Source organism: Dermacentor andersoni, chromosome 3 (assembly GCF_023375885.2).
Source record: "Dermacentor andersoni chromosome 3, qqDerAnde1_hic_scaffold, whole genome shotgun sequence".
NCBI lineage: Eukaryota > Metazoa > Arthropoda > Arachnida > Ixodida > Ixodidae > Dermacentor > Dermacentor andersoni.
The window spans coordinates 131,468,589-131,494,379 of record NC_092816.1 but is presented as its reverse complement, the minus strand read 5'-3'; the positions used below and the strand labels follow the sequence as shown (position 1 = coordinate 131,494,379).

Genomic DNA, 25,791 nt, shown 5'->3' with positions numbered 1-25,791 from the left:
CAAATCGGCCAGACCAAAAGAAAAAGCGCGGTGCGCTGGCAGAACGGGGGGCGACACGCAAGAGGACACGCAGGGAGACGCCGGGGAGACGCCAGGAGAGTCCCAGGAAGCAACGGCAGGAGGAGGTCAACCACCGGAGCGGGCGTTGAAGACGGGCCGTCGGGTTCCGGACCCGAGCCCACCAGGACTTCACCCGCCCGGGGCCTCCTGCCAACCTGTTCCTGTGCGTCGCCCGTCTACCTGAGCGTGCCGTCAGCTCCTCGAGGACGGTGAGCTTTTGCGCCAGTGGGCAGGACGAGAACAATCGGGCTTCGAGCCCGAGTTTTATGCCAGCTGCCCGGCCAGAACGCCACCCCCGTCTGCCGTGCCGCCTGCTGCCCGAGGCCGGCGTTCGAGCTTCCGCGCCGTGGGCGAGAGGGGAGCAGTCGGGCTACGGGCCCGAGCTCTCTGCCCGGCCAGAACGCCGCCGCCGTCCACTCCTGCCACCCAGCCGCCAGCGTTACCTCGCCTCGCCAGCGCTGGCGCGCTCCCGGCGCCCGGTCGGTCAGAGTACGCCGCGACCTTTGGTGAGACCGGCGCCACTCCTTCTGCCAGCTTCTCACCGCGTTGCCGCGTCGAGACTGCGACGCGTCCCCGCCCTCGTGGCAAGCCCGGACTCGCGCCCTCGTTAAAGCCCTATGTGTGTTCCTTACCGCAATGTCCGCTTGAGAGTTTATTTTATGCATGCTTTCTATTTCTTTCTATTTGCTTTATGCCTTTTTAGTTTGATTAAAAGTCTTTGTGTGTGTGGTTCAAACCAACGGCTTTGTCCTCAATTGGGTTCTCGGAGGCTCCGCCTAAGAGAACCGTCAAAATATTTTGAGTACACGAACCTTGGCCCCCATAAGTGGGTCGTCACAAGTACACATGTAGCTCTGAGGCACGGAAACTCTTCGACCTTATGAGCGCCAGTCACTTACACTGGCCACAATCACATCAAGGATCCTGCGCACAGTGTTGAATTCTGCAGTCATTTTTTTATTTCGTTCAGCATTGGACTGTTTGTTCAGTATGATGTACGTGAATGCTTGCACCATGCTGCGCTCTCGAAGTCAAGCTTCGCACAGTACGAGGAGCATTTCAGAGCGTAGGTGGTTAAAGTCACTTTCAGTGTGCACATGTCATGTCCGCACGTGTGCACTGACATCGCTAGTTGTTACGAGGTCGCTCGTAAATGAGAAGTCTGCGAGCAACTTTATTTACGAGTGCCACAGCCAGACAAGATAATATTCACGCGAAACTTCTTTTGCACCTACTACACATTATGTTATACCGGTGACAGCTAAAGAGCGCGCGTTATAACCCCATTCTGGGCGCGAGTTAGGTGGTACGATAATTTCATGGTGAAACAGCTTGATAAACACACGGACGAGAGAATACAAGGACGAGTGCTGGTTGCTAAACTTTCGTAATCAATTACCAGGTTGATTAACAAAATCTGCATCGAGTATTGGTATAGGCGGGAGGAGGTCGCAGCAAATAAAAGAAGTGGCCTTCTCTAAAGTCAATGGTTCAGGAAAGATAAGTGGCGCAAGGTTAAAGTTAATGAAAGAAGCAAGTGGAGACATAAAGAGTCCAACATAGTACTCTGTTAAAGTTTAATAAGAGCTTTCGTGTTAATGGGTGCAAACTTCAGTCGTCGCTGTGAATACTCAAGCAGTGAAGTTATGGTTGAATTCGGAAATCTTTGTGGGCCTTCAGGGGTTTGTTCGCTGCTGATGAACTTTTTTTTTGTATGCCGGCTAATAGGTACCATAGGTCTGCTGATACTTTTTGCTGCGATAACCAGAGCCAGTGGCAGAGATATTGCACGCTCGCCTTGCGGTATCGCAAGACGTGGGTTTATGACTGCCGTCAGCTCCAGCCTTAGCACTTACCCGAAACACTTCTCGCCAGAATTGCGTCATTTGGCAGAACACACAAACCTTTGCGTATTGCTGCATTTCGTCCACGGCTTGAGCGTGCACTACTGGAGTCTGTCCGTTGTTTACGGATTAAGTTCATACGAGTACACACTACACGTATCATAGCTGATCGGAATCTTAAAAAAAAAATTGTAGTCCTAACCAAGCTACGCAGATCTCAATCGATCACGCTCAGGATGCTTCAGACGAGGTCATATCCCTCGCGAGGTTTCTTAAGCCGGATTTACCCAGAAATTGACCCACAGTGCCCGGATTGTGGGGAGGAGGTTAGCAGTCTATCTGATATGCTCTGGCAGTGTCCTGCGTTACGGAATACGTCCTTCACCAGCGAACGGTACTGGGACGAGGCCACATCTAGTACGGAACTCAAACTCCAGTCCATGGCCGTCCAGAGGGCCCGTGAAATAGCGGAGAGGCTTGGCCTCCCGATTCCGACATGGGAACAGCCAGCGGCGAGCCGGGGGCCCCAACGGGTCTCCGCCGGCTAGTCCCTCAGGACCTCAATAAAAGTTCATTGTCTGTCTGTCTGTCTGTACTAACCAAGCTGGCCTAAAATTTCCCTATGTAGATTTGTTGTGCAAGGAGGCTCGGAATACGCATAAATATAATTTACCCATCACTTTCTCCGCCCTGCGCTCCATTTTCGTAAACACCTGTGGAGCCTGGTAGTTGAGCCCAGTGTTACAAAACAGATGTTCACGTGACGCAGTGAAGCAATAATTTCGTACCCGGTTCTGACAACGCAAAACGGAGTTCGGAAGCAATGAAGTTTCGAATGGCTCAGCGCCCGAAAAGTAATCAAACACATACGGCGAAAACGATTCGACTTGGTGTAGGCGTTCACCAATCGCTACTCACAGGTCACACTGGTTTCACTCACAGTGGTCGAAACTGTCAGCACTGTCAGCTGCCAGAAGCATTTGCGCACATCTTTTGCGTTTGTGCCAAGGACGCACAAGGTGCACAAAAGCTGGTATTTGCCTGTACTCGTCTATTTGATGAAATTGTTCGCGCTGCTCGGCCTCGCATGGTCGTGATTATAAGGACAGCTCTAGCTTTCTTACGAGTCACATGAATAGACAAACGGGTTTAGAGAGTTAGTGTTGTACTTACGCCCTTCCTTTTTTAGATCATCACACATGATTTCTATCTTCAGTACAGAGTAGCAAGCCAGAGAAAGCTGTAGCTCAGACCGACTTCTCAGCCATTGTGTAAACGTGTTCTCTCCCTCACTATCTTTATCCACCCAGCAGCGTCGCCTACTTAGGATACTATGTACTCGTGAACCGAGAATAGACTGCATATTCACCCAGGCAAGCCCCGCGTGAACGCTAGAACATTCATATCGCACGTGGTATTGTATAAGGTGGCACTAGCTGGAACACCATAGAAAAAAGCAAAATAACGTTCTTGTAAGTATCTGCGGCTTTCTGACGCTTTTTGTTATCACTGATCTCGTTGTCAGTACTAAATATTTAAGCGCAGTTCGAGGATATTTCGCAGAGTCATCTGATTCTCACGTCAGCCAGCAAAAAATAAAAAGCAAAAAACATGAAATCGTGTTTTCCGATAATCCGAGCTAATTTTATGTCATACATCGTTCTACGTCCGTTTTGGTACGCCACAGTATAAAATTTTCTTTGTCGCTCACATCCACATATCGCCTTTGTTTCCAAGTATTAGTAGATTGAATCTTTCTTGTATACAAGTTATAAAAATATTTTGAGGGCGCCATTGCCATTGTGTTAATTTTTTTTTTGTACCAAGGTTGTAATTGCAATCTGTGTTACATAACAAGACATGTGAACTACGATAACTGCCTCCTTCGACCGGAAACAGAATGAATACCCCCGTTATCTCTGCGCCTTTCCATCGACACTGCGACTTCTTCTGCACCAACAGCCAGCAGATTTTCAAAGCGAGTGAAGCAAAAATAGGCCATTTTTGTAGGCAGTTTTCTCATGTGGCAGTACTCAGAAGACAAGCGAACTTGCTCCTTGTTCTGGTGACAGTGGCACACTGGGCTTGTTTACGTATTGCTGATGAAGACGGATGACCAAAAATTGTGCGCCTGTTAAAGCGAAACTTTGGAGTCAGACCCACTCGGAACTTGACGATAGTAGCTTATGCTACTGTCATGCTGAAAAGCTCACACATAGAACATCACGCATTATAACGAAATGGCTTACATGCAGCTCCCGCTGTACTGTCACCGCAGATGTGCGGGAGGCCGGCTTTATTGTCTAATAAATTACGCAGAAAAACAACAAACGGTACATAAATGTCCTCACTACCGCAAATACACACCTTCAAGCTCACAACTGCTTTGTTAAATCGGACATTTCTGAAGCTTCTTTTTGAGGATTTATTCCTAATGAACGGTTCGCTTCTTGCCCAGTAAGGTGGACCGATCTTACAAATGATGCAGCAGTGAACTTACCTAATCCTACAGTCCACACGATTCAAAGTGGGCCAAACCCGGATAAAGGTACAATCTGTGGTGGCGTAGATCCCGTGGTGGATTTTCCTCGTTCCGCTAAGTTAAATTCTCAGATTTTACCTGCCAAAGCCACAATCCAATTATAAGGCACGCCGTTGACGGGTGACTCCGAATTGATAATTTTTACTACTTGTCGTTCCCTAACGTGCCCCTTAATCTAACAACACGAAGGTTCTCGCTTTTTTTTTCTATTTCACCCCATCGAAGTGCGGCTGACGCAACCCGATTGAAATTCCCCATCTCGAGTTCAACAGCGCAACGTCACAGCTACGCCGGGCTACTGCTACGAGTGCGGCGTCCAGCTTATGGGCATGCACGTAATTGCAATTCAGCAAAACATGCTGGGGGAGATCTAGAGTTCCGTAAGATTGCAAACCGCTTTACGAAAGCTTCGCTTGAGGTATATTCCAAAAATGTGCGTTAGATCTGCGCAATATTTTTCGGTGCTCCTTTTGATGGCGACCTACCATGAACACACATGACAGCGGTTCTTTAATATTTGCGAACAAACTTGGGAATGTAGTACAAGGTTGCTGGATTTAGCTTGGATCTTCAGTTATACGATGCGACCTTGGCGCGAAACTCGAGTACCAGCAGCGTGGGGCTAAACCCAAATACATTCCCTAATTTGTGTTTAGATTTATAGACAACTGACACTATGTAGCTCTCGGTGCATGTTGACAAAGCGCAACTCGCCATGGATTGCGCCCAGCGTCACGGTCATCCAGGCCATGTTGGGAGCGAAGACGGCTCCCAGGATTCCTGCCCAAAGGAAGACGCTGCCGATGAGGCCGAGCTGGAAGACAGACAGGTGCCGCTGTGCGCATGAAACTAGCAGACCTGTAAGCACAGAAAATGGTGGAAATGTGTACAAAAAAGTGGGCTGGAGGTATTTCTAAAATTCGAGCCATTGACGCCTCTCTATCCACACCGACTGGTTGCGTGCATACAAAAGCACAGCAAACATGAGAAAATTGTTCGAGCAGGTGGGAAACTACGTCAAAGGTCTGTCCTGCCTCTTATGGCATAGAAACTGTTGGTATTGTCCCTAACAGCAGCGAAATTATTACGCTATAAAATTTGGTAAACAAGTCCGGAAGAAGATGCTTTGCATTTTGAAGACGCGTTGTTGAAATAAATCAAAGTCGATGCCATAAACTATGTACACGTGCTCCGAAAATTCGACAGCACACAGTTCTCTGTCTCAAATTCAAGATAACATATGATGCTTTTCTTGTGCTACTATTGCTCAAACTGTTGCAAGCCCTGTGGGCAACATTTCGACCATAACTGGCACAGGTGCATGTGTAACGTGTGGCGAGTTGAGTAAAACTTAGTTGAATAGCTCAATCAAATTTTCTTTATTGTTTATCAGATATTACAGAAAAGCTGCATTTTAGCCTCTTTTTGTGCTCACGGCCTACTGTAGGCCTATAGGAGCACATGCAGGAACACTAATGTCCAGAACTTCTATCCTCCCAGGTAGCACAAAAGAGATACGTAACGTTTTCGTAGCGTTTATCCAAGACGATAAAAACGGGTTAAAGAAGACACGAATGAGAGAACTTCGGCGGGAAAACGTCGTATATCTCTGCTAATGTCCGGCTTAATTACTTTCTTGAGACGATCTAGAACAGGTCTGCAAGACGTATTCGAAAAGCTGGTCTAGAAATAGGATTGGGAAAGACACAAGTAATCTCTTTGGCAAAACTATTCGTAACCAATTTCTAAACGTTTTTAGGACGTTATCAAAAAGCTGGTCTAGAAGCGGTCTTGAAAGGTTTACGATCATCTGAAGCTAATTTTCGCGGGTGACGGGCGCGATCAGACATCGTTGTTCAAAACACGCGTTTAGTTTCGCCTCACGCGACTGGCCTATGCCGCGCAGACGTCGTCAGCCGCACCCGTTGGCACGGCCTAGGCCAATCGCGTGAGGTGAAACTGATCGGGCGTTTCGAACAACGATCTCCAATCGCGCCCCACATGAGTAGAAGCGTCGGCGTTGACTGTAAGAGCCACGGCGCAGTGCCAAGCACTGTTCCCCGCATGGCCGGCGCATCCTCTACCAAGTCGCACGATAATGAGCCTGTTAGAAATAATAAATCCTTAATACCGCCTTTAGTAAGCTACGATGCTTACAACCACAATGGGAATGACATCCTGCAAAGAACAAATGGCCACGTCTTGGCAGGTGGCCAGACCAAGCCCTTCATGCCAAGAGTACATGAAATGAGAACATTGTGACAAAGCAAAAACACTTTATTAGAATGTAATGCTTATGCAAGGTTCGAACAAACTGTGTGAGAAATGCAAATAGAAGTAAAGGTACATCAACAATGACAAAAGTCGCAGAAAGGATTCGTAATGAACTCGAAAGCGAACATTCACTAGCACATAAACAAAATTCCAAGTACACATACAAAAATGAACAGAAAAACCTGGAGTGTACTAAAGTGTCTAAATTATCATAGTAAAGTGCACGTGCTATTAGATGGACTAGAGTTATGCAGAAGTGACATCGGAGCGAATGGAAGAAGTAGACTGAAAAATGCAAGAGTATGAATCGGATGGTAACTGCCTCCAAGCAATGTTACCTATCAGCTAGAAGTGAAAAGAGCACAAAGAGAAATACCACCGCATACCATTCCTGTGACAGAAATAAAAAAAATGGGAACAATGCAAAATTGGAAATATTGCCTTTAGAATATATCAAAGAAGGTAATGGCGAGAAAAAATAACCATACAACAAAAAAGCAGAAAGTGTAATTAGTACAGAATACTTAAACGGGCGATTCAGTGTAACAAGTGAACACTACTGTAGTACAGCGAACGATGAGACAGTAATGCTGCATCTTGCCACTCCAGAACGTGAGAAATGAATATGCAAGCCTCATATTACAAACTTACATAAACATGGAAATAAACTGGAATGCACTGGAAGCTGCATTTGTGTAACAAAGGAAGCAATGGTCATAATAAATAGTATGTGTTTTATCTAAAAAGCCCTTTACAAGAGGCAAAGTTGTACCTCTCTGGCAAAAACAAAGTTGCAACGAATAATTTGCAAACCAGCAAATACATTAATTAGCACACTGACATGTCCCACTTTGCGCACATCTCCAGTCTCCTAAAGTAAAAAAAAGCACTCTGAATGAGAAAAACGTTTAACACATGTAGCCCAGAGCAAATTCTTTGCCAGTTCACTCACACTTTCACATCCAAAAACATTTGCCACAAAGTCCAGGCACAGTTCCACTGATGTTTACCAATTCACCCCCACTTTCACGTCCAAAAATATTTGGCACACAGTCCAGGCAGAGCTTCATAAATAAACAGCTTGAGAGCACCTTACTGATTATTGTGCAGTCCCGCTGCTGGAAATAGAACTGCCGCACATGCTGGTAGTGGTTTCAATGTAGACACACTTGCTGCCCTGGACAGGTATGCTCAGATATCTGCACTGGTGCTCCATTTTGTCGAAGTAGACACATTGATGCACTACGCTGGTAATTGAAATGTGTTGAATGCACAAGTATTGGCTTCACCAGAGAGACTTGCCCACATACCACCACTGGCATATATATGCACTTGCTCTTCACTCAGTAGCATTGAACTTAAAGTGTTCCCTATGTGGGAGCCATGTGTAAAACCGGTGTCACACGACCACTCTCGATCGCGATCACGCCCGATCCGGATCGAAATTATCGATGCGACGGGCACACTCTCGTAGCTTGCGCAGAGGAGCCACACGACCGAGAAATTCGATTTGTAACGGACTGGATAACAGCTAAAAGAGCCCCGTGTGAAACCGGTATCAAATAATGCGCAGACGTACGCTAGGAAAATGTGTTGCACAAAGACAAAGAACTCCGACATGCCCTGTTGTGCGAAGCGCGCGAACAGAACACACACACACACACACACACACATATATATATATATATATATATATAATATAAAACTGCGAGAGCGCTTCGCGAACTCCATGTGCACACATGGCACCCGCACGAACTCGGCAGGCCGCCGTAAAGCTCGAAGGGCGCACAGCGTACATTCCGACACATGTCCCAAACTGCAAACAATCGTACTACCTAAAGCATACAAGTTATTTTATACCAAGGGCATACTCGACTCACGTATGCAGTATCCACAAGCGAGTTATGCAGCGTACATGCTGTATCCATTCGCCAAATAGTAAAATTGATAACAAGCACAAAGCTACAAGGGACTCAATACATTAGTACCATTTAAGGCGTCAAATAAAATCGAATTTGGCCGTTTCATATATTGGACACAATATATGGACACATGTGGTACCCGGTAATACCATGAAATACCCATCACGTGGGTAAAGGGGGCGAAAACACAATCGAGAACCTGAAGCGCAAACGATAAAAGCACGGTATGGTGCACGCAAAATTCTGTCAGTGCGCTGTAGCGCGAGGGAAGAAAATAGGGCGAGCACTTGACCTCACCTTTTGGGATACCGCACTACTACTGAATCATTAAAAAAAAAGCCTGTTTGAACCAGTTCCCTTGTCTGCAACACTCTTGCTAAACGGGAGACTAAAATACCACGATGACGGCTCTATTGCGGAGTTCGGCAAGGTGCGCACAGACAGAAATTTTGCCGCCTTTCTTCGCATTCTGCAAAATGCTTTCTTGTTAGGATCACGCATGGCGGCCGATCCCGACGCTAGGGACACACAGGCACGATTTCGTCCCTCTAACTTTCGTCCTTATACTGCCCTTAACGCCTTAATTACAGCGTCAGTGAAAAGGCGCCTCACATAACATGACAATGAACTTGAAGAGCTGATTAGTGCCCTCCACTCCGCGCCCTCCAATTGAAAACACTACTGATTTCCAAATTAAACTACACAAACAGATCGCACAACCCAAACTAATCACAGAACGTCGTTTTCTTGACGGCAAAACCCTGCAACACTTACATGACAAAGGGCAGCGGCAGCACATTCAGAACAGCCGCTATCATACCACAGCGCAATGCAACTGCGATAACGCTATTATGCCCGGCTCAAATCACAGTATGTCGTTTTGTTGACAGCAAAGCACTGCAACACTTACATGACAAAGCGCAGCGGCAGCACATTCAGAACAGTCGCAAACAGACCATAGTGCCATGCGAGTGCGATAACGCAACTATGCCCGGCTTCACGAATAACATGGCCGCCTTGGTCACATAACAATTGAAAACACTACTGATTTCCAAATTAAAACCACACAAACATATCGCGCAACCCAAACTGATCACAGAATATCGTTTTCTTGACAGCAAAACACTGCAACACTTACATAGCAAAGGGCAGCGGCAGCACATTCAGAACAGCCGCAAACACACCACAGCGCAATGCGAGTGCGGTGACGCGACGACGCCATGACGACGCGACTATGCCCGGCCATAGAATAAAGAACAAACTTAGAGAAGGGAAACTGTACCTTCCACCGTGGTTCGAAAATAAGCAGCGGCAGCGCATGGAACTTACTTTGGGGGACGCCAGATGACGTTGCTCAATCCGGAAGCGGAAGTGCAAATTTTTTTTTTTAGAGCAAAATTCAATATGGCCGTTTCTTGCCGGTCGCGTACGCTGGTACGCGCCGTGCTTGACCTGCCGGCTATGCGGCATGCCTCAATGCCTTCGCTGCCGCGTAGCTGGTGCGTTCTAATTGCCAAGAGCCTCTACTGACGCCCATACAAACAAGCCACAAGTGAGTGAACAGAACGCGCGACTTTATTGGCAGAAGACAAGCAGTGTACATTCTCGTGCAATAGCAGAAATAAAATTTGCATGTCGAGATACGCTGGAATCATTGACGCGAGCTCGTAAACGGCTCACCGTCGTCGTCGCACGTGGTGGTCAGGTTAACGAGCAACAACCAGCAGCGGAAACATATTGGACAGAGTGTGCCACTTGTTTGCAGCGACAGTCGCCGTAAAAAATGCCCAAATTGCATTGCGAAGCTATCGGGAGACGCAGGCATCTGCTGCCGCAGCCTACACAGCGACATGGGCTACCCCAGATTTTAGCCGTTCACTCCTTTCCAACCTGCACGTTTCTTTTCTTTCGGGGGCCGCTAATGTGTGGCTCACACTTGGTGTCTCACATTGTCTCACTATGGACAAGTCGCTTTCGTGGGCATCGCCTCCATCAGCTACTTTTGCGGGCCTTTCCAACCATCTGGCTATCAACTTCATACGCATCGGACTATGTAAGCACGTATGCTGGTCTCCGTTCATGCCTAATCGCGGCCGAGAAAGGCCAGAAGCACAATATGCCCATTGCTGCAGCAGGAAAGCGCGAACGGGGAGCACGAATCACGGTGTGCGTAAATTGGGAGTCTATGTCGCTGTGCAGGCTGCAGGAGCGAATGCTTACTTCGAGAGACTGCTTCCCAGTGCAACCGACCAGGCCGCAATATTCTAAAGACATAACACTGCAACCATAACCAAGTGACATAACAGCAATATTAAACAGCAATCAGTCACCGCATGAGGTTCAGACAATACATTATACATTGGCGACGAACCATATGGCAACAGTGAGCATTCACATACACGGGTCTCTTAGGGTACATTGAGCTGCCTACCTACAGGCGTAGTGCCTGCCTTCGTCGCACGTGGTGGTCTACTAACGAGCAACAACCAGCAGCAGAAACAGATTGGACAGAGTGTCCCACCTGTTTGCGGCGACAGTCACTGTTAAAGATGAGCAACTTGCAGTGCAAAGCAATCGGGTGACGCAGGCATCTGCTGCCGCAGCCTACACAGCGACATGGACTACCCATCATTTTAGCATTGACTCCTTTCCAGCCTGCATGTTTCTTTTCTTTTGGAGGCCGCTAATGTGTGGCTCACACTTGGTGTCCCACATCGTCTCAATATGGACAAGTCGCTTTCGTGGGCATCACCTTCATCAGCCACTTTTGCGGGCCTTTCCACCCAACTTCATACACGTCCGACCATGTAAGCACTTATGCTGGTCTCCGTTCATGCCTAATCGCAACCGAGAAAGGCCAGAGGCACAATTTGCCCATGGCTGCACCAGGAAAGGGTGAACGGGGAGCACGAATCACGGTGTGCGTAAATTGGGAGTCTTATGTCGCTGTGCAGACTGCAGGATCAAATGCTTACTACAAGAGGCTGCTTCCCAGTGCAACCGACCAGGCCGCAATATTCGAAAAACATAACACTGCGACCATAACCAAGTGACATAACAGCAAAATTAAACAGCAATCAGTCACCGCATGAGGTTCAGACAATACATTATACATTGGCTACGAACCATCTTACAGGCATAATGCTTGCCTTTGTCACATGTGGTGGTCTGGTAACGAGCGACAACCTGCGGTACAAACAGATTGGACAGAGCCTCGCACCTGTTTGAACCAACAGTTGCCGTTGAAGATGAGCAACTTCCATTGCGAAGCAATCAGGTGACGCAGGCATCTGCTGCCGCAACCAACACAGCGACATGGACTACCCGGCATTTTAGCGTTAACTCCTTTCCAACCTGCACATTTATTTTCTTTCGGGGGCCGCTATGTGTGGCTCACACTTTGTGTCCCACTTTGTCGCAATGTGGACAAGTCGCTTTTGTGGGCATCACCTTCGGCAGCCATTCTTGCGGGCCTTTCCACCCATACGGCTATCAACTTCATACACTTCGAACCATGTAAGCACATATGCTGGTCTCCGTTTTGAGCAAATCATGGCCGAAGTAGGCCACAAGCACAATTTGCCCATGGCTGCAGCAGGCCAGAACGAACGGGGCGCACCAGTTATGGTGTGTGTATACTGGGAGTCTATGTCGCTTTGCGGACTGCAGGAGCAAATGCTTACCTCGAGGGACTGCTTACCAATGCAACTGACCAGGCCCCCACATCTGAGAAACGTAACACAGTTACCACAACCAAGTGTGGCAGCAAAACCAGATTCTGCAATCAATCACTTCACTGTAGCTTGCACAAAGACCCAGGCTATCAAGGAAGAGGAGCAATCATCGAGACTAGGAATATGGAAAATGAGAAAGCTTGCATTCAAGAGAGAAGCCACTCTGCTCTGCAAGCATTGAAGGCTAAAAACATCAAGAAAAGTAAAATGGTGCATAGCACATGTGCATAGGTTAATGCAAGACGCATGCCGATGCTGCATCAGCTATTTCAGGAGAGGAATTGCGCATGACAACATACACTAGAAGATACTGCTACAGATATGTTAGGCTGCTAGACAGTGACTGGTATTAAGTATCAGCGAAGAATCGGTTGACCTTTATATTTGGATGAGGATGAATGACCTCTAACAAAAATGGGCAATGAGAAAGCTTGCATTTATAGAAGAAAATTACACTTGGCACAAACGGAATTAACATGGCTAGGAAGCTGATTAAGGGCAAACTGATGGAACTCAATCTTTTGGCCAGCGTCGTCCGTGCTTGGTCAGATGTTGCAGGTGCATCTGAAGATGAAGAATTTCTAGAAAGTCCTTCTTGAGTTACCTGGATGACTCAGCCAAATGTCCGTGCTGGTGGAATGGTGGCTGAAGCTCTTTTCAGTCTTGACACAGTGCTCTGCAGACTTGATATCTCATTCATATTCTTGTGCATGTGCTTCTTTGTTCTTGGTGTAAAAGCCTTGCAAATTCGGCTCCAGCCCCTTCCTGTTGGCGCAGATAGGAGCTCCTGTGATGACCAAGATGTGCTTGGCATAGACTCTGTTGGGGCAAAACGGTGACACATGAGATACAGCACAGATTAGCCAAATTTATGTGTGTTTTATATGTTCGAACCAATTATACTGAACCATAAATATGAACAAACATTCATATCTGCTGCAAACAGCAAGCCAATACAGCATATATCAAACATATTTATTTCTGAACCATGTGTTGTTTACCTAGTAGTAGTAGCCAATGTCCACACAATGACCTTGTTGTAGCAGGCAGCAGCTTCTGTTTAGTGCGTGGAGTGTGTTGCTTTATACTGGTGCCGTCCTCATTACTGCATGTCTGGAACAGAAATTTTGACTGAATCAGAAATTGAAAAAGCAAATTTTTGCAATATGAAATGCAAAAAGGTGTGACATATATGTGGTAACGATTTGCAACTACAGAACACATGCAAATGTACACTGTCTGTTCTAGGGTGCTTAAGCAGCATGTTAAATAAATATTGCTATTGTCCATAAAATTGATGTCTGCTTAACTACAATGCATGTCAACAGCGCAAGTACTATTAAGATCACAAATGAGAAAATTTGTGGGTTCATTTATACACTAGAAGTGATCACACTGCTAGTTCCACAAGCAAATGCATGAAAGTCATGAAGCTATTAGAACTGATGCATTATTTTTCTGCACGAACGTGATGCACCGCTTCACTACTGCAAAAATAAATGCCCTACGGTAAACCAATCTGAACAACAAGAACATTTGGAACCAACAAGTACGAAATATGGGTGAATTATCATGCTTGCAACTGTTTAATACATTAAATTCTGTACTTTCACTTCATTTTACCAAAGGATTATTCGGTTTTGTGGACGAAAGATGTTGCCGGCCGACTCGAAAAAAAAGTTTAATATGTATATTGATAAGGCTACTCAGTCACCTACAACCACGGCTACAATAACATGAAAAATGAGACGCGCGTTCCGGTATCGCTCTTTCTTTCCTGGTTGTGTGCGAACCAAACGACAGCCTCGCAAGTAAAGGTTTATTTAGGAAACAGCAACTGAGATCCTCACTGCCATTATGTAATGCAGGATCTAGTTCGTTAACTTGTGCCCGCCTGGAAGGTAATGAGACGGATATTATATAACGATTCAAGCAGCGGTGTTAAACAACTCACCGTTGTTGCCGTTGTCAGCCGCAACAAAATCCAGCTCCCGTTTTGATGCAGACCTGTTCCGAATGGCTCACGACCGAAACCCAACTGCCGGGCTTACATGTCCGCTTGCAAAGACGTAACTTCACCCCAAGTTAAATAACGCGAGACATCGAAGCGCAAGAAAGTAGTTTTAGAAACAAAGAAGCAACCAGTCTTCAGTGTACGAACGAATGAATCCGTGCCGCCGTGCACTCGGAAATACCGGTAAAAAATTTAAATCCAGGCCAGAGGTCACGTGAAAGATCGATGATGCTGAACGCTATTTGCGTTTATAATGGCGAAGAAACGATAAGCTCACTAACAAAGAGTACAATATCTAATTAGCAATGATAATATTGCCCTGTTTTTATGTAAAAGAATATGCTTCGGTAATTGTAAGAGAAAGTTTGTAAGATAAAATTGCGCTTATTACGACGCCTCTACCGGGAAATGTTGGAACTAACGAATGAATCCCGAGGTGATGCTACTACGTCGGCTTTGTTAGCAGCGGCGCGCGGTCGATTTTTTCGCCCTCTGTGGCCATTTGTTGAACTTGAGAGTGTGCTACCCCTGGCCCGGCTCGCCCGGCATCACGAATCATGTGGCGACCTTGGTCACATGATTTGATGACGGTATCGCCACCTTGCGCAAGGTTGGATCGCGTTGATGGGTTGCTGAATATTGTAGAAGCCGCTTAAGAGGCTGACGCGCCGTGGCGTGGCGGTGGCGCCTTGAGTCGTTTTCAAAACGTATTCACCCCTCGTTTTTAAGCTGCCTGGCTTCCAACGTTATCAAAACGTATTCACCCCTCGTTTTTAAGCTATCTTGTTTGGAACGTCTTTGATGCGTCGATTTTGGTCAAAAATCCGTTTCAGACGTTGAATCCCTTAATACGACGTTTTCAAGACTTTGTGTGCTACCTGGGCTTCGTATAATTTTCGACAATAGCATGCCTTCTTCTGAATTTCGATTAATATTTTAATAATAATATAAAAACAATGGCAACTTCTTAATGCGTTCATGAACTTACCTATGTCCGGTAATACTGCTCATAAAATAAACTACAACTATAAAACTCATACTAATTCTTCTAGCATAGCAAATAATTTTAGTGACTACTTTTATAACATATACAGCAGTCGTCGTATGACTACTACTTACCCCATTTATCGCTGCAATAATTCTTTTTTTCTCTTTCCCGTAACTGCAGATGAGACATATTGCATGGTATTAGCTCTAAAGAATACTAGCCCTGGCTTAGATAATATTTCTGTATTTCACCTAAAACTTGTTGCACCCGCTATTTCTGATACACTTTGTACTATAATTAATAAGGTTTTTAAATATGGTATTTTTCCCACTTAGCTTAAAAGGGTTATCATTATTCCTGTACATAATAACGGTGATAACACGGAGGTTTTGAACTGTCGTCCTATTTCTATTCTATCGTCGATTAATAAAGTTGTTGAGAAGTTGTTTTGTAAACGCCTAAATAATTACTTAAAAAATTAATTTGTTGCAATCTTCTCAGTTTGGGTTTCGCGATGACAGTTCGACTAATAGCTTTAATATCCCTAACCGACTACATTCGTCACTCGATTCATACGGGTAACTTTGTTGGTTCGGTATTCTTAGACTTCACTAAAGCTTTTGATGCAAATAATTATAACATACTTTTTACTAAGCTAGAAGCCTTGGAATTATCGGCCCAGTACTAAGAGTCCTAAAGAGTTACCTACATGATAGAGAAGAAACAGCTTGTTAGGAGCTTATTCTGAAGCTAACGTTATTAACCAAGGTGTACCACAAGGCTCCCATACAAGGTCCCTTACTATTCTCTATTTATAATAATGATTTACCTACGTGTCTTAAATCGGCCCATTGTATACTATACGCAGACGATACTACTATCTCGTTGCGCGACAGTTCTTTAATTTTAATCCTTGAGCTAAACAATGAGCTTGACCATATTGTTGCATGGTGTTCGTCCAATGATTGAATTATCAATCCTTCAGAAACTCAATTCGCGATTTTCCGTGGCTTGCCTGAGCTAACTCTGGGTGGTCATTACATTCCCCTATCCGACTGTGTATTATTTTTGGGCGTCTTAATAGATTGTAACCTAAAGCTTGTCAACACATTACCTTCATTAAGCAAAAGTGTGCCTTCGGTATTAGATAATTAATCAAATCAAGAGCATACTTCTCTAAAGACGCATTATTGGCATTATACTTTGCCTACATTCACAGTCACATTAATTATGGCACTGTTTCATGGAGAAACACAAGTCACTGTCTTATCTCGTCTATTCAGCACTTACAAAAGCAAGCAATACGCATTATCACTAACAGTGGGTTTTTGACGAGTGCTACTCTATTACTTCGTGAAAATAACATCTTTGTTGTAACGAACTTGTTCCAACTATTATCTAGTAATTATGTTTTATAAATTACTTACTAAACAGCTCTCATACCAATTCATTGATTTCAGGCACCTCAACAATAACATTAATACCAGGTTTGCACTTCACTCCAATTTTCTACTACCTATGGTTCATTCTAACTATGGAAAAATGACATCATCGTTCACTGCTATTAAACTGTGGATTGGTTTACCCATCAGCATTAAATCTTCATCCTTTCATACATTAAGTCATGCCCTTAAGCTGTTTTATAGGTATAACTAAGTTTACGCCATTGATTACACTACATTTGCCGTTTGTATATATTGACAGTTTCCTTAAGCACTATAGGCTTGTATACAGACTATTCGTTTTCGTAAATTTTATTTTTCTATGCCGTATTTTCCCGATTATGTTTGTTTCTTTTATTTAGCTTGCTCTTCTTTAATACATCTCTCCATTGTTATCATTAACCGAGAGTCCCATTGCAGTCTGACTTTGAGACCCTCGTCTGTATAATGTTTCTTACGAATTAATTGTAGTTAAAGAATAATAAACTAAAACTTAAACTGAAACTGAAGTAATATGACAACGTCCAGCCACTGGCGTTCACACTATGCATGCATTCTAATAAGCTATTCTAGTCGGATCATCCCCGGGGCAAACTTTAGGTCCTTGGGAGCCATGATTTTACGTGCAGCTAATCGTACCGGAATTCTTTTTATTAACAATCAGCCGGCGGTACTTTGCCTTTTTGACAAGGTATCACTAAGTATTATTTTAACACATGACGCCTCAGTGGACACGGGAACAGCGCGTGTGGAACCACGCCTAATCGCCTTGTTTTCACTATGCAGGTCTTGCTTTTTATCATCTTCGGATGGTCGTCCTGCTTATCCAGTGAACCCGCACCGTCCCATTTACTTGTGCCAGCCTTAGGCATGAACGAAGCCTATTTCAGCGATACGCCAGCCGCGATACCGACCTATTCGCTCGACGTTTCCTTCGGCCTCCCAGCCACATCGACACAGCCATCACCAGGAGAGGCTGATTTAGGCTGCCGACCCATCGACCTACACTTCAGTGGACAGGGGAACAGCGCTTGAGGCACCACGCCTAATCGCCTTGTTTTCACTATGCAGGTGCGTATAATTGCCTCTCTTCATGCTAAAGAATCTGATAACCGCTACCTGGTACTGTTCCCGTGTCCACAAGTGTTATTTGACACAGTGTACGACTGTTTTTATGTTATCCTACTGTTATTACTTTCGGGGGATGTCGAGACTAACCCTGGACCCAACCCGCGTTCTGAATCTCTGCTTGATATTGAATCGCTTCCTTCTGATCCTTCAGAACAAATGAACGTTTTATTCAAACTGCTTAAGGATCTGCACACTCGATCGCTTCAAAATTCCAAAACACAATCCGAACTAGCTGCTGACGTAAAGGCAATCAAAAATGGCCAGAAAAACATTGAAACAAAAATTACTGGTCTCCAAAATCGCTTAGATTTACTCGAAGAAAAATTTAAAAACGTCGACCAAGTAACCAAATAAATCTCAGAAGTAAATGACAAGGTAAACAGTACGACCTGTCGCTTGGAAGCGCTTGACTTACGCCTCGTTGACATTGAAGACAGATCGCGCCGTGATAACCTAATATTTCGCGGTATCCCTGACACAAAAGAATCATGGCAAGAAACCGAGACCAAGTTAATATCAACGATTAAATCATTCTTCGATACATTTCCAGATGACGCCCTCCATCGCGCACGTCGCCTCGGCCCTTTCGATCCTAACAAGTGTCGCCCCATAGTTGCAAAGTTTTCACATTCGAAAACCCGGGAGAAAGTATTCGCGCTGCGCGATCAATTCAAACAAAATAACCTTACTATTAGCGAAGACTTCTCGGTTCCCACCCGCGTTGCTCGCAAAAAGTTAATCGAGTTCGGTAACAGTCACCCCGGTTCCCCCAACTTTAAACTCCGCTACAATAAATTGTTTCTGAACAATAAATGTTATATTTACGACGCGTCTACCGATAGCGTCCGTGAAAGAGCGCAGAGTGCATCTGGCACATTACAGAATCATTAGGTTCAACTACGTGCGTTACAATAGGGAAGCGTAAGGGGTAGTGGCCTAACATCACAAAAAGCTTTACCTTACGTGCCTATTCTTTTTACAAATATAAGAAGTCTTGTGAATAAACTTCATTCTTTATATTCGGCAATCGACACGTGCGATGCAAAAATTATTGCCTTGACAGAAACTTGGCTTCCTGCACATGTGCGCTATAATGATACTTTCTGTGGCGCCGGCAATTTCACTGTCTACCGCTGTGACCGATCTGCACGTCGAGGAGGAGGCGTCCTTCTCGCAATTTCTAAAGATATTCCATCATTTCATATAAATATTAACACTGAACTTGAAACCACGTGGGCTTGCCTAACTCTCGGTCACACAAAGATAATCCTCGGCGTTTGCTACCACTCACGCTCGGCATCTGCCACTTTCACTGAACAGCTACACGATGCTATTAATCTATTGTTTTCCCGTTTTCCTACAACACCGTTATTCTTACTCGGCGATTTTAATTTTCTAAATTTAATATGGAATACGCATCCACCCACCATAACGCCTTTTTCCGTACAGGCTAAAGATTTCTGTGAACTGTGTTCCCTATTTTCATTTTCCCAACTTGTGACTCAGCCTACCAGATCATCAATCAGAACCGCTAACACGCTTGATTTAATCCTGACTAATCGACCAGAACTTGCTTCCTCTCTAACATACCTACCTGGTATTAGCGACCATATCTTAGTGACATTCGGTTTAAAAGTCTGCTATCCCAAGAGGATAAAAGTTAAGAAACTAATGCGCGATTACAAGAAAGCCAACTTTGAAGCCATTAATAATGATCTATCATCATTTATTCAAACATTTTTTGTTGATTTTGAGAACCGTACGGTCCAGTCAAATTGGGATATATTTGTAGACCAAGTACGCCTATTAACTGAAAAGTTCATTCCCAATCGCATCATCACTTCTAATCCTCAATCCCCTTGGTATAACTCTTATATAAAGCGCCTATCTAACAGAAAAAAACGTGTCTATCGCTTAGCTAAATCATCTAAAACAACTTGGAAAACCTATAACGTAACCTATAACCTATCTGTACTTAACTGCACTAATACATGCTAAAGACAATTACTTATCCCATACATTACCTGACATGCTTACGACAGATATCCGAAAGTTGTGGCGCGTCATTAACCCGTCTTCTGATAGCTCGATCACCTTGAAAGATGAGTCTGGTGAAGTTATTCCAAGTGAAGTTTGCGCAAACATTCCATGGGAATCATTTGCAAATAATTTTTCCACTTCATTGAACATTGATCTACCACACTCAGAACACTACAACTATCTTATTATGCAACCCATAGCTCTTGACTTTGCAGGTATTGCTAGGCTGATTGATGATTTGCCTTTAAACTCAGCTCCCGGTTATGATACCATTAATAGTAAATTTTTGAAAAACACTAACACATACTGTTCTGTAATACTTGCTAATATTTTCCAGCAATCAATAAACACTTGTACTCTACCTGCTCAATGGAAAATAGGGAAGGTGGTTCCGTTGCATAAGTAGTAACAAAAGCTCACCCCTAAATTACCGCCCGATTTCGCTTACCAGCACCTGTTGCAAACTTCTTGAACATGTTATATTTACTAATCTCGTTAACTTTCTTGACTCGAACACATTTTTCACCTCTACTCAACATGGTTTTCGCAAAACATTCTCATGTGAAACCCAACTAATATCTTTCACTCATAGATTACACTGTATTTTAGACCGCGCCTCCTGTGCCGACTGTGTATTTTTAGACTTTAGCAAAGCATTCGACAAGGTTTGCCACAAACTGCTCCTATTCAAGCTGAGTCTCTTAAACCTTGACAGTAACCTGCTGACATGGATTGAGTGTTTTCTTACTAACCGTCCTCAATTTGTTACTGCGAATATATATGATTCATCATTGACTGAGGTTCGTTCTGGTGTGCCTCATGGATCAGTACTAGGGCCCCTACTTTTCCTGATTTATATTAATGACCTACCTTCTTCATTGACATCTCACATTCACTTGTTTGCTGACGATTGCGTGATACATCGTGAAATAATTACTAACGACGACACTAATGCTCTTCAGTCTGACTTGGACTATGTGATTGATTGGTGTAACACTTGGCTTATGGAACTTAATATTAATAAATGTAAAGTTATGCGCGTGCAGAGGAACACCAGTACTCTTCCTACTTACTATCTAAATAATATTCCTCTAGAACCCGTTAACTCATAGAAATACTTAGGAGTTCATATAACAGCAAAACTAACCTGGAACATTCACACTCAGTACATAATAAGTAAAGCTAATAGCATGCTCGGTTACTTACGCCACAAGTTTTCCAAAGCTCCATCATCCTTAAAATTACTACTTCACCAGTCATTAGTGCGTCCTGAATGAGAATACGCTGCAGCTGTGTGGGACCCATACCATGAAAACCTTATTTCTTCACTCGAACTTGTCCAAAATAACTCAGTCCCATTCATATTTTCAAATTATAACCGTACCGCTAGCGTAAGATCAATGAAGGACAATCTATCTCTTCCATCACTTGCATCTCGTAGAACAATAGCACGTTTGACACAGTTTCACAAATTTTATTACCATTCCTCCCTTCACAGTAACTTCATTTCTCAGCCTCATTACCTATCGAGCCGCATCGATCATCACCATAAGGTCGGACTTCAAACAGGCAACACTAACACTTTCAGTCAATCTTTCTTTCCCAGATCATCACCGCAGTGGAACCACCTTCCCTGTGAAATTGTATGTATTGTCGACAACAAACTGTTTCGTAAGGCTTTAGCTAACAATGTATAATTAGGAATTATTAACATGTTATTTCATTTACTTGCCGTACTTACAAGCGACTAAGGACGACACTGGTTAACATTCTAATAACAGGAATTATCAAGATGCTACTTTGTTTACATTGTCTGTCGTACTTACAAATATTGGGCGAGATATTATATAGTATTGTGTAATTAGTAATTACTAACACACTGCATTGTTTATTTTCCGTACTTTATTGTTATACTGCCCGTTTTCCCACTCCCTTCTGTAATGCCTTCGGGCCTTGAGGGTACCATAAATAAATAGATAAATAAATAAATAAACTGCGTTTGGAATTTGCTGTGTATGTTGAGTTAGTTTACAGTTTTCTGCCCAAACATTACGTATTTCTCCGCGCAAAAGAAAGCATATCAGAGTTGCACCTTTCTAGACGCCGTCGACTTGTGAACGCTCGAATCATTTAGGTCTCTATTATTTCTCTTATTTAGTTGAAAATTAAAACAGCCAAGGCCAGGGAGAGACATTGTTGTCGTATCTGCCTGAAACAAGATGCTCTGTGTGCGGCATTCAACTTTCTTAGACGTGGCACATAACGTGGCCAGATACAGGACAATAAGTTTATGGGTGAACGATGTATCGAAACATATGACCATTATCTTCCCTGTTTTATACAAGCCTCTGTGAAGGTCTATAAAGACAATTCTCAGAATTGTTTTTATGCATCCACAAATTCGACGTCAACATAGCATAGCAGTGTAGGCAATATAGATGGATCGCGCTGTACAGGAGCACGAAGCTGACTGATTTTACCGCAAATTTTTTTCACCACACGTGTCACGTGCGACATCCTTTAGGCATAACGCAACTGTGATTTTGTGGAAGATCTCGCACAGTGAACGCTCCAGTGAAGCATTTAGTCTTTCCATAAGCGATGGTTTATATGGTGATACATAAGACGACATGCAAACCACGTGTTTGTTAACGCTGAGGCGAACACGTTGTGGCCTTGTAGCAAGTAGAATTTTAAGCACAAGGCATTTTTGATAGCAGAAAAGATGAAAATGTATTCGCTTATTGCCGCGAACTACGTCTGGTGGTGACTCGCGATATACATATAGCAGCGCCCATCGAGTGGCATAAATTATCAGAAAACTAAATTACGGTAGCACTCATCTCACGATGACCGTCGACGGTAATGCGAATAGCAATCGAGCAATGAAACGACGGATTTTATTTCTGAAGTAGCGGTAATTTAACACGCTTAGCGGTAACTGTGAAACATTTATTGCTTTGGCCATATGCCACATACTCCGATACCATCCCACTCTGCTATGGCACTCACTTGCCAAGGTCACCTGTGAGCATGGACACATGACGATGACCGTATGACGCCGACGCCGGGACGATGGCACGACAAAAAACAAAGGAATGATATCAGTGGAACGACAAAGGCGTATAAGGAGGACGGCATGATGACGATGAGGTGGCCATTCATAAATTATGACGACGGTATGGCACCTACCACACGACGGCGAGAATTCTATGACAACGATGCCTTGATGAAGGCGATATGGCGACAGCCGGATGAAGTTCCGGGAATGACGGCGGTAGCATGACTAAGACGGCACGAAGACGACAGAATGACAAGAGATGGGTGATAGCGTCTGGGTGACGACCACGACGGCACCACTATCATGAGTCCATACCCAGTGGCCCAAGCTATTAGTCATGTTACGTCTGAGCACCACAAAGGTGTTAATTAGACGTTTTCCACAAATCACACATCAGCGCCTATCCGGACGTCAACGTAGCATAGACACCGACTCTAGACGGGTCCACAAAAGGCAACCAGCCCCACCATTACCTGGCAGATTGAACTAAGAACGATAGGAGGCCCCCATCCAATGCTACCGAACAACGACGGCGACCTTTTATTCGCAGGTTGCCTCCTACCGAATATTTCATACCATCTGGCTTGAGAGGCACGGTTACTGTGGAGTGTTGCGAACATGGGCGTGGCATCGCAACGGATTCATCGATTGTGATTTGCTGCTGGACAGTCTTCAGATTTCCTAGTCGACTCGCCTAGGGACGACGACGGTATTAAAAAGGAATACTTTTCCAGGAGTGGGACAGAGGGTCCTGATGTAAACCCGGTCGTTCAACTTGCTCCTGCATTGAGTGGGTTTCCGTAACTGGAACCGTGTAACTAAGAAAAAAAAAACCTTTTTCCTTCATTGCTATAACCTGACGTAGCAGTCGATGGGCTTGGTGGATTCCTTGCCCTAACGCCACCCTAAGACGCAACAGTCAGCTTGTGTCACGAGGTCTCGGTAGCAGGCGTGATGATCACGGCATCACGAATGTAAGATCACAAAGCCGGAATGATGAAAATGGTACGACCACGATGGCGTCACGACCAGGAGCACAGATTTAGTTGCTCAAGCAGGTAGACAACCTAGGCCACTAGGTGAACATAAGAGGACATACATACATACATACATACATACATACATACATACATACATACATACATACATACATACATACATACATACATACATACATACATACATACATACATACATACATACATACATACATACATACATACATACATACATACATACATACGGGGTTTCCCAGTTAACCTTAAGCAGAGGTAACTTCAACGAGGGTTGGACAGAACCAAGGTAATGTTGTTTCTCGTCGCTTGGAAATACCCAAATTATCTTTTTCATTCAGTCTACTTAGATAATAAATCTTAATTATTGCACTTCTCAAGTGTTATAGTTAGATTAAAAGTGTCAATGAGAAAATGGTAGAGCGAAAAAACTCGCGATACAGCTTTCTGTTGCTCAATACGTGCTACGTGAAAGTGTTTTTCCGAGCGTGAAATATGCCGCAAATTGTGGCGCACTGGCCGCTCGAGGCACCTTGCGCGTATTCGCGGCCTTCTTTCACGCTCGGAAAAATGCATTTATGAAACGCTTTTAATCTAATTACAACAGTTAAGAAGTTGAATGATAAAATAAGGCCAAGAATCTTATTAGGCGAAACGAAAAAGATGATTTGAGTATCCCCAAGCGAAGGTCAACAACATTACCATGGCTCTGTCCAGGTACGAGGCATTCGGATATCTTAAAGCTTTCGCTAAAGTTAGCTGAGACACCCTGTAGAGCTTGATTCAAGACAGCTGAAGTAGCGAAAGAATCCTATTCGCATTAAATAGACGGTGCCGCATAGGATGATAGCAATGGCTACACTTACCTGACGAGTGTGCCACAATCGACATGACGCTGGTGGGCCATGAGGCCGCCTTTCTGTCAACTCCAAATTCCTCAATGAAGGAGACATAGAAGAACCCCGAATTCATCGCCATCACCACCGTAAAGAAGGCGGTGAGGGCGGCGGCGCCAGCTACACCCCAACTTTGGTCCATTTATGGCTCACTGGACTTCAAGCATGTACACTGCGGGGCAAATAGATAGGTTTGTTTACTTTTTCTTTCCTGTTTGAGTGTGACCGCAACATCCATTTTTATGTAATCCTTGATCATCGTCACTGGCGTCTGTCAGCTTGACTTGTGCAATAGAATCCTGATCCTGATCTCCACTACATTTGCTCGTCGCCATCGCCTATTCGCACTGCGTCGCTAGTAGGCAGTGGCGACGAGCAACCAATACAGCGATGTCAGAAAGAACAGTACATGGTCCGCAAAAGATTACGGGCTTCGCCGCTACACACAATGCTGCAGTGCTAGACTCCTAATGATGTCAAGATTTGAAGTGGCCCAGACACGAGAGCTAGTTTTGTGTCCCCACCAGAGATGGCGCTTCAGTGGAAAATTGTGTTTTACACTCAAAACCAGGAGCACTATCTTCAATCATAAGAATACTGCGCCGCGAACGCCGAATCTCATCAACTTCTGCGGGAGAAACTTTTATCAAATATACAATAAGCAGTTATGAGCGTTCTACAACTTTGCGAACGACGATACACATGAGGTGGTGTGTGCGAGAATGAAGAAACAGGCAGAGTGCAGGCTCAAGCGAGCTGTCGTTGTGCTCTGGCTATGTGCTGCTTCAGGCCCGCTTTGTCGTCATTTGAATCAGTAGGGTGGTAGGCGT

At 44.4% G+C, this 25,791-nt stretch overlaps 1 protein-coding gene across 1 annotated transcript in view; it reads right to left on the bottom strand.

Annotated features, from left to right (window-relative positions):
• Positions 1 to 25,120, bottom strand: part of LOC140216537 (monocarboxylate transporter 9-like) — a 32,598-nt gene extending 7,478 nt beyond the window's left edge. The window contains exons 1-2 of the mRNA XM_072286902.1: positions 24,932 to 25,120; positions 5,120 to 5,304 (exon numbers count right to left, since the gene is read on the bottom strand). Of these exons, the coding sequence (XP_072143003.1) occupies positions 5,120 to 5,304; positions 24,932 to 25,103 (357 nt within the window). The 5' untranslated portion in view covers positions 25,104 to 25,120. The remainder of the gene's footprint in view (positions 1 to 5,119; positions 5,305 to 24,931) is intronic.
• Positions 25,121 to 25,791: the final 671 nt, after the last annotated feature.